Consider the following 14,347-nt stretch of genomic DNA (forward strand, 5'->3'; position numbering starts at 1 on the left):
CACACCTGTAATCTTAGCACTCTGGAAAGCCAAGGGGGGCAGATCATTTGAGGTCAGGAGTTCGACACCACCCTGGCCAACATGGTGAAACCGTCTCTACTAAAAATACAAAAATTAGCTGGGAATGGTGGCACACGCCTGCAGTCCCAGCTACTTGGGATGCTGAGGCAGGAGAATCACTTGAACCCGGGAGGTGGAGGTTGCAGTGAGCTGAGATCACGCCACTGCACTCCAGCCTGGGCCACTGCACTCCAGCCTGGGTGACACAGAAGACTCTGTCTCAAAAAAAATAAAATAAATTTAAAAAGTCTAACTCTAAAGCCCCTAGGAAAGCAGTCACAATGCTACAGGTCAGAAGGAAAGGTGAGAAATATCTGGTTTAAGTCCATCCTTGTACTTAACACAGAGACTGAGGACCAGAGAGGGGCTTGACTTGCTCAAGGTTATGAAACAAATTAGTGGCTGAGCCTGGACTCAGCCCATCTCCAAGGTAACCATTAAGATAATCCCCCTGCTGTAATCAGCCAAACCATCTGTAGAAGAATAAGGCTCTTTGGGAAGAGGATGGGAGACATATTTTCTGGCTGGTACAAAATAAGGACACCATATAGAATGAAATAGGCATGCCAAAGACCTGGCATAACTGTAGATTTCTGTCTACTTGGATGTTCCAAGCATGAGGTTTTTTGTTTTTTGTTTTGTTTTGTTTTGAGACAGAGTTTTACTCTTGTTGCCCAGGCTGGAGGGTAGTGGCGCAATGACGACTCACCGCAACCTCCACCTCCCGGGTAGCTCCCGAGTAGCTGGGACTACAGGCATGCGCCACCAGGCCCAGCTAATTTTGTATTTTTAGTAGAGACGGGGGTTTCACCATGTTGGTCAGGCTGGTCTTGAACTCCCAACCTCAGTTGACCTGCCTGCCTCAGTCTCCCAAAGTGCTGGGATTACAGGTGTGAGAGACTGTGCCCGGCCAGGATAGTTTTGTTGTTGTTGTTGTTATTTTAAGAAAATTGAAAAGGAGGTAGAAGAAAACCAAGAGAAAAGACAAAGCAGCAGCATGAGAGAGAGAAGAGAGGAGACAAGAAAGAGACAAAGGAAAGAGAGGCACAGGGTAGAGTGGATGAGCCCACCAATGAGAAAATGAGGTCACCTTTGTTGCCCAAATCAGGTAGGGTCAAAGGCAAACAAGGGGAACAGACTCACAGACATTGAGTTAGATATGGAATTGGGTAGGAGAAGAAAGCAAGGAAGGAAAGCAGTACCGCCTCAATCTCTTTGTTCATCTCATCTTTAAGGATCTTGTTCTCTTTGTCACAGCGTTCTAGCTGGGCAGCTACTTCATCAGCCTCCAATCTGGTCTTCATCACCTAGGGACCAACAACACTGTGGTTCATCTTAGGGAGAGCCACGTTTTGGTGAAAACCATCTTCCATACCCAGCCCTTCCTGGGAGTGGCCTGGTAGGGAGCTCCCAGTCTGATGGGGGCAGGGTGGGCACTGTTCAGAAGGGCCAGGGCCCCAGTGAGGCCTACCTGACTCTTATAATTGTCAATCATCCCCTCATAGTTCTTCACTGAGGCCTTCAGCTGCTGGACCTCAAGGTGTGCCTGGTTGAGTTTGTCCTCCATTGGAGCAAAGCTGGCCTGCAAGGGATGGCTCATGGGTAACCCACAGGAAGGTTCTGCATCAGGTGGACCTCCTACCCTCAACTCTATCCAAAGAACCTGCAAAGGAAAGACCCCCTACTCTAACCCACAAAGCACTTTCCCTGAGAGAAGCATGGAGAAGCAGGTAAGACTCCTAACGTTACCACCTCAAGTGAATAGAAATGCAAATAAATGACTTCTGTTTTTTCTTAATCCAAAAGCAATATATAATCATTAAAGAAAATGGGGATAAAACCAAGACACACTAATCCTAATGCTTAATGACTTGGGATATGGCTATGTATCTATAGCTGCATAACTTTTTCGTTTCTGTCAAAAAGAATGAGACTATACTATACTCACTGCTATGTAACATACTTTTTCTCTGCCATGGGATCTGCCAGGTTGTATGTAACATACTTTTTATTTGTTTATTTTTTTGGGGATGGAGTCTCGCTCTGTCGCCCAGGCTGGAGTGCAAAGGCACAACCTCGGCTCAGTGCAACCTCCGCCTCCCAGGTTCAAGCTATTCTCCTGCCTCAGCCTCCAGAGTAGCTGGGATTACAGGCACACACCACCACACCCGGCTAATTTTTTATATTTTTGGTAGAGATGGGGTTTTACCATGATGGCCAGGCTGATCTCAAACTCCTGACCTCAAGTGATCCGCCCACCTTGGCCTCCCAAAGTGCTGGGATTATAGGCATGAGCCACCACATCCAGCCGTAACACACTTTTTAAATTAACATATGTTGTGGGCCGGATGTGGTGGCTCACACCTGTAATCCCAGCACTTTGGGAGTCCAAGGTGGGCGGACCACGAGGTCAGGAGTTTGAGACCAGCCTGGCCAATATGGTAAAACCTCGTCTCTACTAAAAATACAAAAATCAGCCGGACGTGCTGGCGTGTGCCTGTAGTCCCAGCTACTTGGGAGGCTGAGGCAGAAGAATCGCTTGAACCTGGGAGGTGGAGGTTGCAGCAAGCTGAGATTGCACCACTGCACTCCAGCCTGGGTGACAGAGTGAGACTCTGTCTCAAAAAAAAAAAAAAAAAAAAAAAAATTATGCTGTGTACTTCTCTCAAGTCAATAAATGTCCTCTCAACTTATAATGCAGGTGGGAAATTTAAAAAAATAAATAAAAATAAATAAATAAATAAATGTCTTCCTATAACCCAAATACTCATCTTCCTATAACCCAAATACTGTTCATAAATCATGGTGTATGAAATGAAAAAAATAAGTAGTAGTCACTTAAAGGAGAGATAAAGCTCAAAAAACCTACCTTAACAGATGTCCGTAAATATAGTTAAATCAGAAAAGTGACAGAATAACAGATGGATGAGTGGATGTGTCTGTGCTTGATATGTTAGTACTGGGGGAAAATCTAGAAAAATATATGTTCATGGCTAGCAGAGATCTTCACGTCTACATCACATTTCTGTAATGTTTTGAATTTTTACTATGAGCATATTTAACTTTTATAATTCTACTAGGAAAGGCCAGGTGTGGTGGCTCACGACTGTAATCCCAACACTTTGGGAGGCCAAGGCAGGTGAATCACCTGAGGTCAGAAGTTCAAGACCAGCCTGGCCAATGTGGTGAAACCCTGTCTCTACTAAAAATACAAAAAATTAGCTGGGCATGGTGGCGGACGCCTGTAATCCCAGCAGCTACTTGGGAGGCTGAGGCAGGAGAATCACTTTATCCTGGGAGGTGGAGGTTGCAGTGAGCTGAGATCGTGCCACTTCACTCCAGCCTGGGCAACAGAGCAAGACTCCGTCTCAATAAAAAAAAAAAAAATTATACTAGGAAAATATACTTCTACAAACATCATTTTGAATGGCCACACTGTAATATGCTATACAGATGCACCATACTATAACTAATCCCCTAAATAACTGTTGGCTTTTAAAATTTTGTAGAGATGGGGTCTTGCTGGGGTTGCCCAGGCTGGTCTAGAACTCCTGGCCTCGGCCGGGCGCGGTGGCTCACGCTTGTAATCCCAGCACTTTGGGAGGCCGAGGTGGGCGGATCACGAGGTCAGGAGATCGAGACCACGGTGAAACCCTGTCTCTACTAAAAATACAAAAAATTAGCCGGGCGTGGTGGCGGGCGCCTGTAGTCCCAGCTACTCGGAGAGGCTGAGGCAGGAGAATGGCGTGAACCCGGGAGGCGGAGCTTGCAGTGAGCCGAGATTGCGCCACTGCACTCCAGCCTGGGCGACAGAGCGAGACTCCGTCTCAAAAAAAAAAAAAAAAAAAAAAAAAAAAAAAAAAAAAAAAAAAAAGAACTCCTGGCCTCAAGCAGTCCTCTTGCATTGAGATTACAGGTGTGAGCCACCATAGCTGGCCTCCTAAGTAACTGTTAAGACGTGCATGTTACTTTTAATTTATCCGACAATTGCACTGTACAAATGAGATACTACTACACTCCCACCGGAATAGCTGACATAAAATAGACAATACCAAGCTACCAAGCGTTGCCAAGGAGGCAAGGAGCAACTGTTATCCTTTTACTCACCACTGACAGGTGTGGAGATTTGTTCAACTACTTTACTATTCAGTAACATCTGCCAGTAACTACTACTCAGTGACACACTTTACTATTCAGTGACATCTACCAAATATAGACTTATGCACACCCCAGTGATGACCTGGCAATTCTACTTCAAGGTATATAAACAATAAAGACGCACCAAATGTGTACACCTAAAGACATACAAAGATGTTCACAGCAACACTAGGGACACCCAAATGTCCACTGACAGTAGAATAGACAAATATACTGTGGTGTGTTCATATAACGGCATACCCTAGAGCGCTGAGGATGAATAAACTGCTACAAACAATGGGGCTGACTCAACAAACTTGTGGAGTAGAAGCCAGGCCCAAGGATATTCAAACTATTCAAATCTCTAAAGTTAAAAGCAGGCAACTAATTTGTGGTGACAGGAGATGGGCTAGCAGTTACCTTTACAGGGCTATTAGTAACAAGAAAGGTCACTAGGGTGCAGGCAAGGTTCAGTCAGAGTGACTGATGGACAGAGTATATTCACTTTATGAAAATTCTAGGATCTGTGTATTTTTCCCCATGTTATTCTCCCTTAAAATCAATCTTAACAAGAAAAAACAAAATCAGTGAAAAAATAAAGCTAGATGTTATTGCCCAGATCAACAAAAAAGCAAGATAAAACCTGTCTCTGAAATGTCAACCTCTGCTCAGGTGCCTCTCACCCCTGGCAGGCTGGAAGCGGGTATGGTGAGTTAACAGCTAGGGCTCCAGAGTCAGACTCGGGTTCCAATCTCAACTCCGATACTTCCTGGGGCAAAATATTGGCAAGAAACTTGACCTCTCTCTCAGCCTCAGTTTCCTTATTCTCATTTCTTTTCGTTTGAGACAGAGTCTTGCTCTGTTGCCCAGGCTGGAGTGCAGTGGTGCGATCTCAGCTCACTGCAACCTCTGCTTCCCGGGCTCAAGCAATTCTCCTGCCTCAGCCTCCCGAGTAGCTGAGATTACAGGCACACGCCACCATGCCCAGCTAATTTTTTTTGTATTTTTAGTAGAGACGGGGTTTTGCTATGTTGGCCAGGCTGGTCTTGAACTCCTGACCTCAGGTGATCCACCCGCCTCGGCCTCCCAAAGTGCTGGGATTACAGATGTAAGCCACCGCACCCGGCCCCTTTTTCTCATTTCAAATGGAGATAATCATCACGTTACTGGCAGGTTGGACAGTTTAAGTGAGAATTAATGCCTGTGAAGGGGCCCAGCAGGCCCCCAGGAGAGCCCATGTTAACCTTAAAGTGAGTTCTATCTCATGTGCGCAGGCTGAGTGCACCATGTTAGGCATATCACATGCGTTACCACACTCTCACAAGGACCTCATTTCCTCTACCTAAGGAAGAGGCATGGAATGTTTTTCACTCAGGTCCTACAGCCAGGAAGCAGCAGAGAAAGGACTTGAATCCAGGCTTTTTTTTTTTTTGACACAGAGTCTCTCTGTTTTCCAGGATAGAGTGCAGTGGTGCAATCACCGCAGCCTCAACCTCCCAGCCTCAAGCGATTCTCCCAACTCAGCCTCCTGAGTAGCTGGGACTACAGGCGCATGCCTCCACACCTGGCTACTTTTTGTATGTTTTGTAGAGACAGTATTTCACCATGTTGCCCAGGATGGTCTTGAACTCCTATGCTCAAGTGATCCACCTGCCTTGGCCTCCCAAAGTGCTGGGATTACAGGCCTAAGCCACCATGCCTGGTCAAATCCAGGCTTTTCTGACTCCCTCTTAGTCAAGATGCCCCCAGACCCACTTAAGACAAGACCTGTCATCAGCTCGATGGGCCCCACCCAGCTGACTGGTCCCCAGCTCTCACTGCGAACCTTCAGCCTCTCATTCTCCAGCTTGAATGCGGAATACTCAGCAGTCTGACGGTGTAGTTTCTCCACCAGGCTATCCCGGTCTTCCCGCATCTTCTCCTCCAAGGTTTGTTGTTGGTTTACGAGATCTGTTACCCGGCTGGAAGATCACAAAGTGAAAGCAGACAGAGAGAATCAATTATACAGGTTCTAAAGAACCCAGGTCATTGTGTGGTGGGACCAAGTGTTCTCATCACTCGACATACTGCCTGCCTGCTCCCCAGTCTCCACACTGAGAAGCAACTCTGCTGCCCTGCCTCGGCATTGCTGCTGTGGCACTCCCATGCCTGTCCTACCTCCGAACACGTCCGTTAAGATGTGTCTCCCATACCTCCCCCTCCAAGATACCATCTACAATTCAACAATAAGCAATGACTTATTAAGAGAAGTGTGGCTGGGTGTGGCGGCTCACACCTGTAATCCCAGTGCTTTGGGAGGCCAAGGTGGGAGGACTGCTTGAGCCCAGCAGTTGAAGGTTGCAGTGAGCTATGCTGGTGCCACTGCACTATAGCCTAGGTGAAAGAGCAAGACCTTGTCTCCATTAAAAAAAAAAAAAAAAAAAAAAAAATGGGCCGGGCGCAGTGGCTCACGCTTGTAATCCCAGCACTTTGGGAGGCCAAGGCGGGCGGATCACGAGGTCAGGAGATCGAGACCACGGTGAAACCCCGTCTCTACCAAAAATACAAAAAATTAGCCGGGCGTGGTGGCGGGCGCCTGTAGTCCCAGCTACTCGGAGAGGCTGAGGCAGGAGAATGGTGTGAACCCGGGAGGCGGAGCTTGCAGTGAGCCGAGATCGCGCCACTGCACTCCAGCCTGGGTGACAGAGCAAGACTCCGTCTCAAAAAAAAAAAAAAAAAAAAATAGAGAGTGAGAGAGGGATGTGTACCCATCTTGATCCTCTCATAAGGCCAAGACACTCTTTGAAGGCAAGGACCAGGGACATGATTCCCAACTCTCTACGACACCTCCCTGAATCTCTCTTCCTATCAGGTCTTGGTTAGGACAGACTCTTCTGGAATCCCTTCCTAGACTCCCAGGCTGGTGGTGGTCAGGGATTATCACCCAGGCATTCCACTCCAGCAGGGCACTGAGCACCCTGGGCTTTTGTGACCCCAGCAGGGGGCTGGTGCCATGACTGGCTCATTCACAGATGGACACCCACCTAGCACAGGCAGGAACGGCAATGAGTGTGGTGTGGAAAAAAGGCACAAATAGAGAGAAAGATGCCAATTTAGGAGCCAGCTGCCTGCCCCACCCCCAGTCCCTTCTGCTCCCTGCTGCTCCCTAAGTCACTCAGCAAGGCTATCATCAGTCAAAGAGCAGAGACTGTGGCCTCAAGAGAAGCCCTGGGTCACAGGTGCTTACTTCTCTATCTTGACCACAGACCCATCAAAAAACCTTTGCACAATATGTGCTCTCAGTATTGACCAATTACAGTACACCACTGAACACTGACTAGGCCCAAGCAAACACATCAGTTTGCCGGCAACTCCAGTTTACCTGGCAAACTCCTACTCACACTTAAAAACCCAGTTCAGACTTCAAGACATCTTGTCCCTGACCCCTCCCCTCTCCTAAGGACAGCAGCTGGCATAGAGCCTGGCACATAGCGGGTTCTCAGAACATGTTTGCTAAGTTGAGTTGAATATAGTAAGAGACTTTCCTGACCTGGGAGATTAAATGAGCTTCCCCATGACCTATCCTTAGTCCAGGGAGTCCATGCCTCTTGTAGCCCTATCTCCTCTACAGAGTAGAGGGCAGGGAATGCATTTGTCTTCTTACTGCTATAACCCTGATGGCCAGCACACAGCAGCTTGGTATATGGTAGACGCTCAATACATGTTTTTCCAATAAATGAAGGAACAAATGAGAATGATGGAATGGTCACTGCTCACAGTTCACCAGTGACAAGAAAGGTGTCAGCTTGGTCACTTGCAACTTGGGGCCACTTTTGCCCCCTACTCCCTTGCCATACCACTGACCTACTGACTGGCAGGCACTGGCAAACAGCTGCTGTCCCTGGGCAGACAACAGAGAGAAGACACTTGGGTCACCATCTGCCCCATTCCCGAAGAATAGGAATGAGGACACCAGGGTGCCCATTTCAAATGCTGTGTAGACTGGGGACAGGCTCAGGCCCAGGTGCTGAAGTCAGACCCACACCTCTGTGACCAGAGAGACCCGGCCCCTACCCAGCGCCTGACAGTAGGGTAGGACCCGAAGACTAGGGCCAGAGCTTGCACCCCAGCTCCAACCAGAAAGCCCAGCTCAGGGCTGCCCACATCGCATCCCAGTGCAGCCCCCAACCCGGAGAGTACAAACAGCAGTCACGTGGCCTTCCCTGAGCCACCAGGCTCCTCCCACCTGCACATGCGAGTCCCTCAACAGCCCCACGTTCCCTCTCCTACTCTAAGACATACTCATTCAGGACAATAATTTCCAGCTCGAGGTCTCCCTTGTCTTTTACAACTTGGTTGTAGCGGCTCCTCCAGGACTCCAGAGTGGATAAAGCTTCAGCGACATAAAGATCCTGGGAACATGGGACAACAGGGCCTGTCAGCCTAGTGTCAGTGCTGAGGCTGCCAGGAGCTGGGAGCGGGCTCATCCTAGGTGGTTTCTCACCCTGGTAACCTAAACCTCACTCTGGAATTCACCTTTCTAGAGGGTGCTGGGAGTGACAGTGGGAGCCCAGCTAGTGCTCCCAGATTTCTGGCAATCAAATGCATCCTGTTTGTAAATCCTTCCTTAACCATCATTCTCACCCACAAAGTTGATGTGGCTGAACTCTCCTACAAAGCCTGCAATCATCTCCAGCCACCCACCCATCCAGCTTTTACCCATTTGATCCCCTTAACTCCCTCTCCCTCCTCCCCAGCCATCTATCCTTTCGACCACTACCATCCCTCATCCACCCACCCCTCCCAGCTACCCATCTGGCCGACCACCCATCTGCCATCACCCAGCCCTCCTCAGGGCAGGTGAGGAGCTGGGCACCCCAGGCCTGCGACCTTGTCGGCGAGTTGCACATGCAGCTGCTCAGCGTACTCCTCGCTCTTCTCGGCTCGCTCCTTCTGGGCTCGGATGGCCTTCTTCAAGCTCTCTTTGTCTCGGTCTCCCTTCTGCTTCAACTCCTTCAGCTGCTCCATGATGGCCTCCACTTCTGCCTTGTGCTGATTCCCGCTGCGCTCCAAATTCTGGAAGGGGGAAGGGGTGAGACAGAGAGGGAGAAGAGAGACAAGGAGGTTGTGGGAAGGCAAAGCAGAGGGTGAAGGAGAAAGGGAGGAAAAGGCAAGAGCAAAGAGGAAACGAGGAAGACAGAAAAAAGTGCTCAGCTGTGTGAGAGGCTCCCCTAACTCAGACTAGAGACACAGTCCCTCCCAGCTCCCCACGACACCTCCTTGGATCTCTCAGCTCATGGGGTCTTGATATTAGGTCAGAACTGCTCTGGAATCCTTCCCTGAACTCCCAGCCTTGTGGTCAGAGATAGTTCGTTGGTCACTCAGCAGACATATGACCTCAGAGGACCCCTGGGCTACAAAGACACCATCCCTTTCCCTTGGGTAATTAGGAGAACTGAGGGCCTAGGGGATTAAGTGATAGGCCCGGAGGCATGGCACGCAACCTTGTCACTGTTGGGAAGAATGCCCAACACCTCCTGGGTCTCTGTCCATTGCTCTTGCCACTGTCCTTGAATGTCTCTGAGGCCTGAGTATTTTGTCATCAGCTGCCTCAGAAACCTTTGGAGGCACACTTCCTGAGTGTGATATCTGGGCCAGGCCACTACCATCAAATTGGCAGGCCCTTGCCTCCTCTTTCTCCACTTGTAGGGCCAATAGGTACCTTGATCTGCATGCACAGGCGACTGTTCTCAGCCTCTTTGGACCGAAGCTGTGCCTGCAAATGCCCACGCATGGACTCCATGGATTTAGAAAGCTCAGAGGCTGTCTTTGCTTGAGCCTGTGGAGAGACAGAAAAAGTGATGGAGGCACAATTTTTGTTTGTTTTTTTATTTTCATACGGAGTCTCGCTCTGTTTCCCAGGCTGGAGTGCAGTGGCACAATCTCGGCTCACTGCAACCTCCACCTCTTGGGCTCCAGCGATTCTCCCACCTCAGCCTCCTGAGTAGGTGGGGTTACAGGCATGTGCCATCAAACCGGCTAGTTTTTTGTATTTTTAGTAGAGACAGGGATTCACCATGTTGGCCAGACTGGTCTCGATATCCTGACCTCAAGTGATCCACCTGCCTCGGCCTCCCAAATTGCTGGAATTACAGGCGTGAACCACCGTGCGTGGTCAATAATTTTTTTTTTTTTTTTTGAGACGAAGTCTCGCTCTGTCGCCCAGGCTGGAGTGCAGTGGCGCAATCTCGGCTCACTGCAAGCTCCGCCTCCCGGGTTCACGCCATTCTCCTGCCTCAGCCTCTCCGAGTAGCTGGGACTACAGGCGCCCGCCACCACGTCCACCTAATTTTTTGTATTTTTAGTAGAGACGGGGTTTCATCGTGGTCTCGATCTCCTGACCTCGTGATCTGCCCGCCTTGGCCTCCCAAGTGCTGGGATTACAAGCATGAGCCACCGCGAACGGCCAATTTTTTTTTTTTTTTTGAGACTGGGTATCTGTTGCCAAGGCTGGAGTGCAGTGGCGTGACCATGACTCATTGCAGCCTCAGTCTCCCAGGCTCAAGTGGTCCTCCCATCTCAGCATCCAGAGTAGCTGGAACTACTGGTTCATGCCGCCACACCTGGCTGATTTTTCAATTTTTATTTTTATTTTGTAGAGATGGGGTCTCCCTGTGTTGCCCAGGACAGTCTCAAACTCCTGGCCTCAATCAATCCTCCTGCATTGGCCTCCCAAAGTGCTAGGGAGTGGCCTAGGCTGGTCTGGAAAAAGTGCCAGACATGAGCTACTGCACCCGGCCCAAAGGCAGGATTTGAACCCAGCTCTCTGCATAACTATTATATTCTACTGGCTCATAAAAATGCACAACTGAAGCTGGGCACAGTGGCTCATGCCTGTAATCCCAGCACTTTGGGAGGCCGAGGCAGGCAGATCACGAGGTCAAGAGATCAAGACCATCCTGGCCAACACGGTGAAACCTCATCTCTACTAAAAAAGCAAAAATAAGCTGGGCGTGGTGGCGCGCACCCGTAGTCCTAGCTACTCAGGAGGTTGAGGCAGGAGAATCGCTCGAACCCGGGAGGCAGAGGTTGCAGTGAGCTGAGATCCCACCAGTGCACTCCAGCCTGGCGACAGAGCGAGACTCCGTCTTAAAAAAAAAAAAAAAAACAAACACAACTGCTGGAGACAATACCTTCTCACATTGTATTTCCTGAAGGAGCTCTTCCACCTCTTTGTCCTTGTCTTGCAGCAGTAACAGCAGGCGCTGGGAGAGAACACAGGCTGTTAGGTGCCCCTGGGAAGGGCAAAGAAGCCCGGCCCAGGGAGGAGAGAGACTTGTGAGTGCCTGGCCACTGGGGCCCAAGGTCCTACATACATTGGCCCATGTCAGAGATCCTGGTAGGAAGCACCTAACATATGTATTAAAACATTTTTTTTAAACAATGAACATGGGCCGGGCGCGGTGGCTCACGCTTGTAATCCCAGCACTTTGGGAGGCTGAGGTGGGCGGATCACGAGGTCAGGAGATCAAGACCACGGTGAAACCCCGTCTCTACTAAAAATACAAAAAAATTAGCCGGGCGTGGTGGTGGGCGCCTGTAGTCCCAGCTACTCGGAGAGGCTGAGGCAGGAGAATGGCGTGAACCCAGGAGGCGGAGCTTGCAGTGAGCCGAGATTGTGCCACTGCACTCCAGCCTGGGTGACAGAGCGAGACTCTGTCTCAAAAAAAAAAACAAAACAAAACAAAAATAAACATGTATTTATTTTGCAATTTAAGAACAGCAATGTTAATTGTAGAAAACATTGAGAACACACCAAAAAAAGTCCTCCAAAGAAACCCTGTAACCCCCCATGCAGAGATAACCACTGTTAATGCACATTAACACTCATATGCTCAGCACCCTGTTAAAATAAAAAGTCATATGCCTACTTTGTTCCATAGCCTAAAATCTCATGTTTACCACAATGTGATTAAATCTTCTGTACCTTTTGAAAGAGCTGCTTGACGTTTCAAGTCACTGAGGTATATCATAACTTAACAAGGGTTCTTGAGCTGGGAATGCAGGTTTAGGCATTATCGCCGAGCTTGCTGCATCTCCACTCCTTCCTCGACTAAGCATCAGAGGCCACAGGCCACAACTTGGGAAACTGGACCTCCATCTCCCTCCCCTCTCTTGGAGACTTACAAAAGTATTAATACAGCAGACACTTCAAAAAAGTCTCGGAAGAAGCTGTTGAACTTCATGCTCAGGCCAGCCTATGGTTTCCCAAATTTTACTGGCTATGGAACCTCCCCTTTGGTTTCTTCCACTCATTAACATCTTGAGGAACTTAGGGTTCCATGAACAGACGTTGGAATATGCTGCTTTGGGAGAGATTCCTAGAATTAGGATTACTGAGTCCAAAGGTGTGTGCTTTTTGATGGCTTTGAATCCATAATACAAATTTGATGGAAATCCAGCTTTAACAGACACGGATGATTTACAGATTCAACATCATTATTACCCTCCCTATGTTGGTGTCCAGCTTTGTGGCTCAAGGTCTCAAGTAACTAACTAGACAAGCCTATCAGAACCAGCATGACAGAGGGACATCAGCCCATTTTACAGATCATGAAACTAAGACCCAGCGAAATGCTCCAGCCCTCCTGCCTTGATCCAAGCACCTCTACACTTTGTAGTGGAACGACGCTCTTGCCACCTGTACCCACTAGAGTAGATAGGGGCAGCCTTAGTTACCGCTTTCTCTGAGTCGGCCTCCGCCAGCCGTTTCAGCAGTGCTCCTTGTTGCTCCATTAGTCTTTCAGAATCCTTCAAACAAAGGCAAAGGAAAAGGTCAAGTCATTAAGCAATAAACCCAGATGTCTACATTTTATTGATTCTTTACCTTTTCCAAAAATTGTATTTTTTTTTTTTTAGGAGTCTTACTCTGTTGCCCAGGCTGGAGTGCAGTGGTGCAATCACGGCTCACTGCAGCCTGGTCCTTCGGGGCTCAAGCCATCCTCCCATCTCAGCCTCCCAAGTAGCTGGAACCACAAGCATGCACTACCATGCCCGACTTTTTAAACATTATTATTATTTGTAGAGTTGGAGGGTCTCCCTGTTTTCCCAGGCTCGTCTTGAACTCCTGGGTTCAAACAATCTGCCTGCTTTGGCCTCCCCAAGTGCTGGGATTACAGGTGTGAGCCACCACACCTGGCCCAAAAAACTGTAGTTCTAATTTGAAAAGTAATGTGAATATATTCTCACTATGAAATAGTGAATGCTAATAAAGCTACAGTTCCTCCTATACCCACCTCCAAACCCTACCCTACTGCTATTAGTTTGAGGAGTATCCTTCCCATCCTTTTTCTCTGCATCTACAGAGAAATACTGTATTTCTCTGTATTGAAAATACTGTACAGAATTCAATACTGTATTGAAATACTGTTTCTCTGTAATGAAACAGTATTTTGCTGCATCAAGAGAAATACTGTTTGTCTGTGGGGGAGGGGGAAGGGATTCATGTGTAACTTTAGGAAAATAATATCATATTGTATTTATGTGTTAATTTTTTTTAATTTTTTTATTTTTTAGAGAGGAAGTCTCACTCTTGTCCCCCAGGATGGAGTGCGATGGCACGATCTCGGCTCACTGCAACCTCCGCCTCCCGGGTGCAAGCGATTCTGCTGCCTCAGCCTCCCGAGTAGCTGGGATTACAGATAACTGCCACCACGCCTGGCTAATTTTTGTATTTTTAGCAGAGACGGGGTTTCACCATGTTGGCCAGGCTGGTCTCAAACTCCTGACCTCAGGTGATCCGCCTGCCTTGGCCTCCCAAAGTGCTGGGATTACAGGCACGAGCCACCATGCCCAGCCGTTACTTGATTTTTAAAAACAGCTTTATTGAGATATAAATTTGAACACCATTTAAAGTGTACAGCATGGTGACTATAATTAATGATGTATTATATACTTGAAATCTGCTAGGAGATCTTAAGTGTTGTCACCACACACACAAAAAAAGGTAACTATGTGATGTGATGGATGTGTTAATCAGCTTGATTGAGGTGGTCACTTTACAATGTACATGGGTATCAAATCATCACGATGAAAATCTTAAAATGTATACTACTTCTGTTTGTCAAATATACCTCAACAAAGCTAGAAGAAAAAATAAAGTGTACAATTA

General features: G+C 48.2%; 1 protein-coding gene across 1 annotated transcript in view; it reads right to left on the reverse strand.

Moving 5' to 3' along the window:
* ODF2 (outer dense fiber of sperm tails 2) overlaps nt 1-14,347 on the reverse strand; it is a 48,791-nt gene that overhangs the window by 7,200 nt on the left and 27,244 nt on the right. Inside the window, 8 exon segments of the mRNA XM_063635769.1 lie at nt 1,263-1,367; nt 1,532-1,642; nt 6,023-6,158; nt 8,479-8,588; nt 9,067-9,252; nt 9,899-10,015; nt 11,370-11,441; nt 12,916-12,987. Of these exon segments, the coding sequence (XP_063491839.1) occupies nt 1,263-1,367; nt 1,532-1,642; nt 6,023-6,158; nt 8,479-8,588; nt 9,067-9,252; nt 9,899-10,015; nt 11,370-11,441; nt 12,916-12,987 (909 nt within the window).

This window comes from Symphalangus syndactylus, chromosome 3 (genome assembly GCF_028878055.3).
Source record: "Symphalangus syndactylus isolate Jambi chromosome 3, NHGRI_mSymSyn1-v2.1_pri, whole genome shotgun sequence".
NCBI lineage: Eukaryota > Metazoa > Chordata > Mammalia > Primates > Hylobatidae > Symphalangus > Symphalangus syndactylus.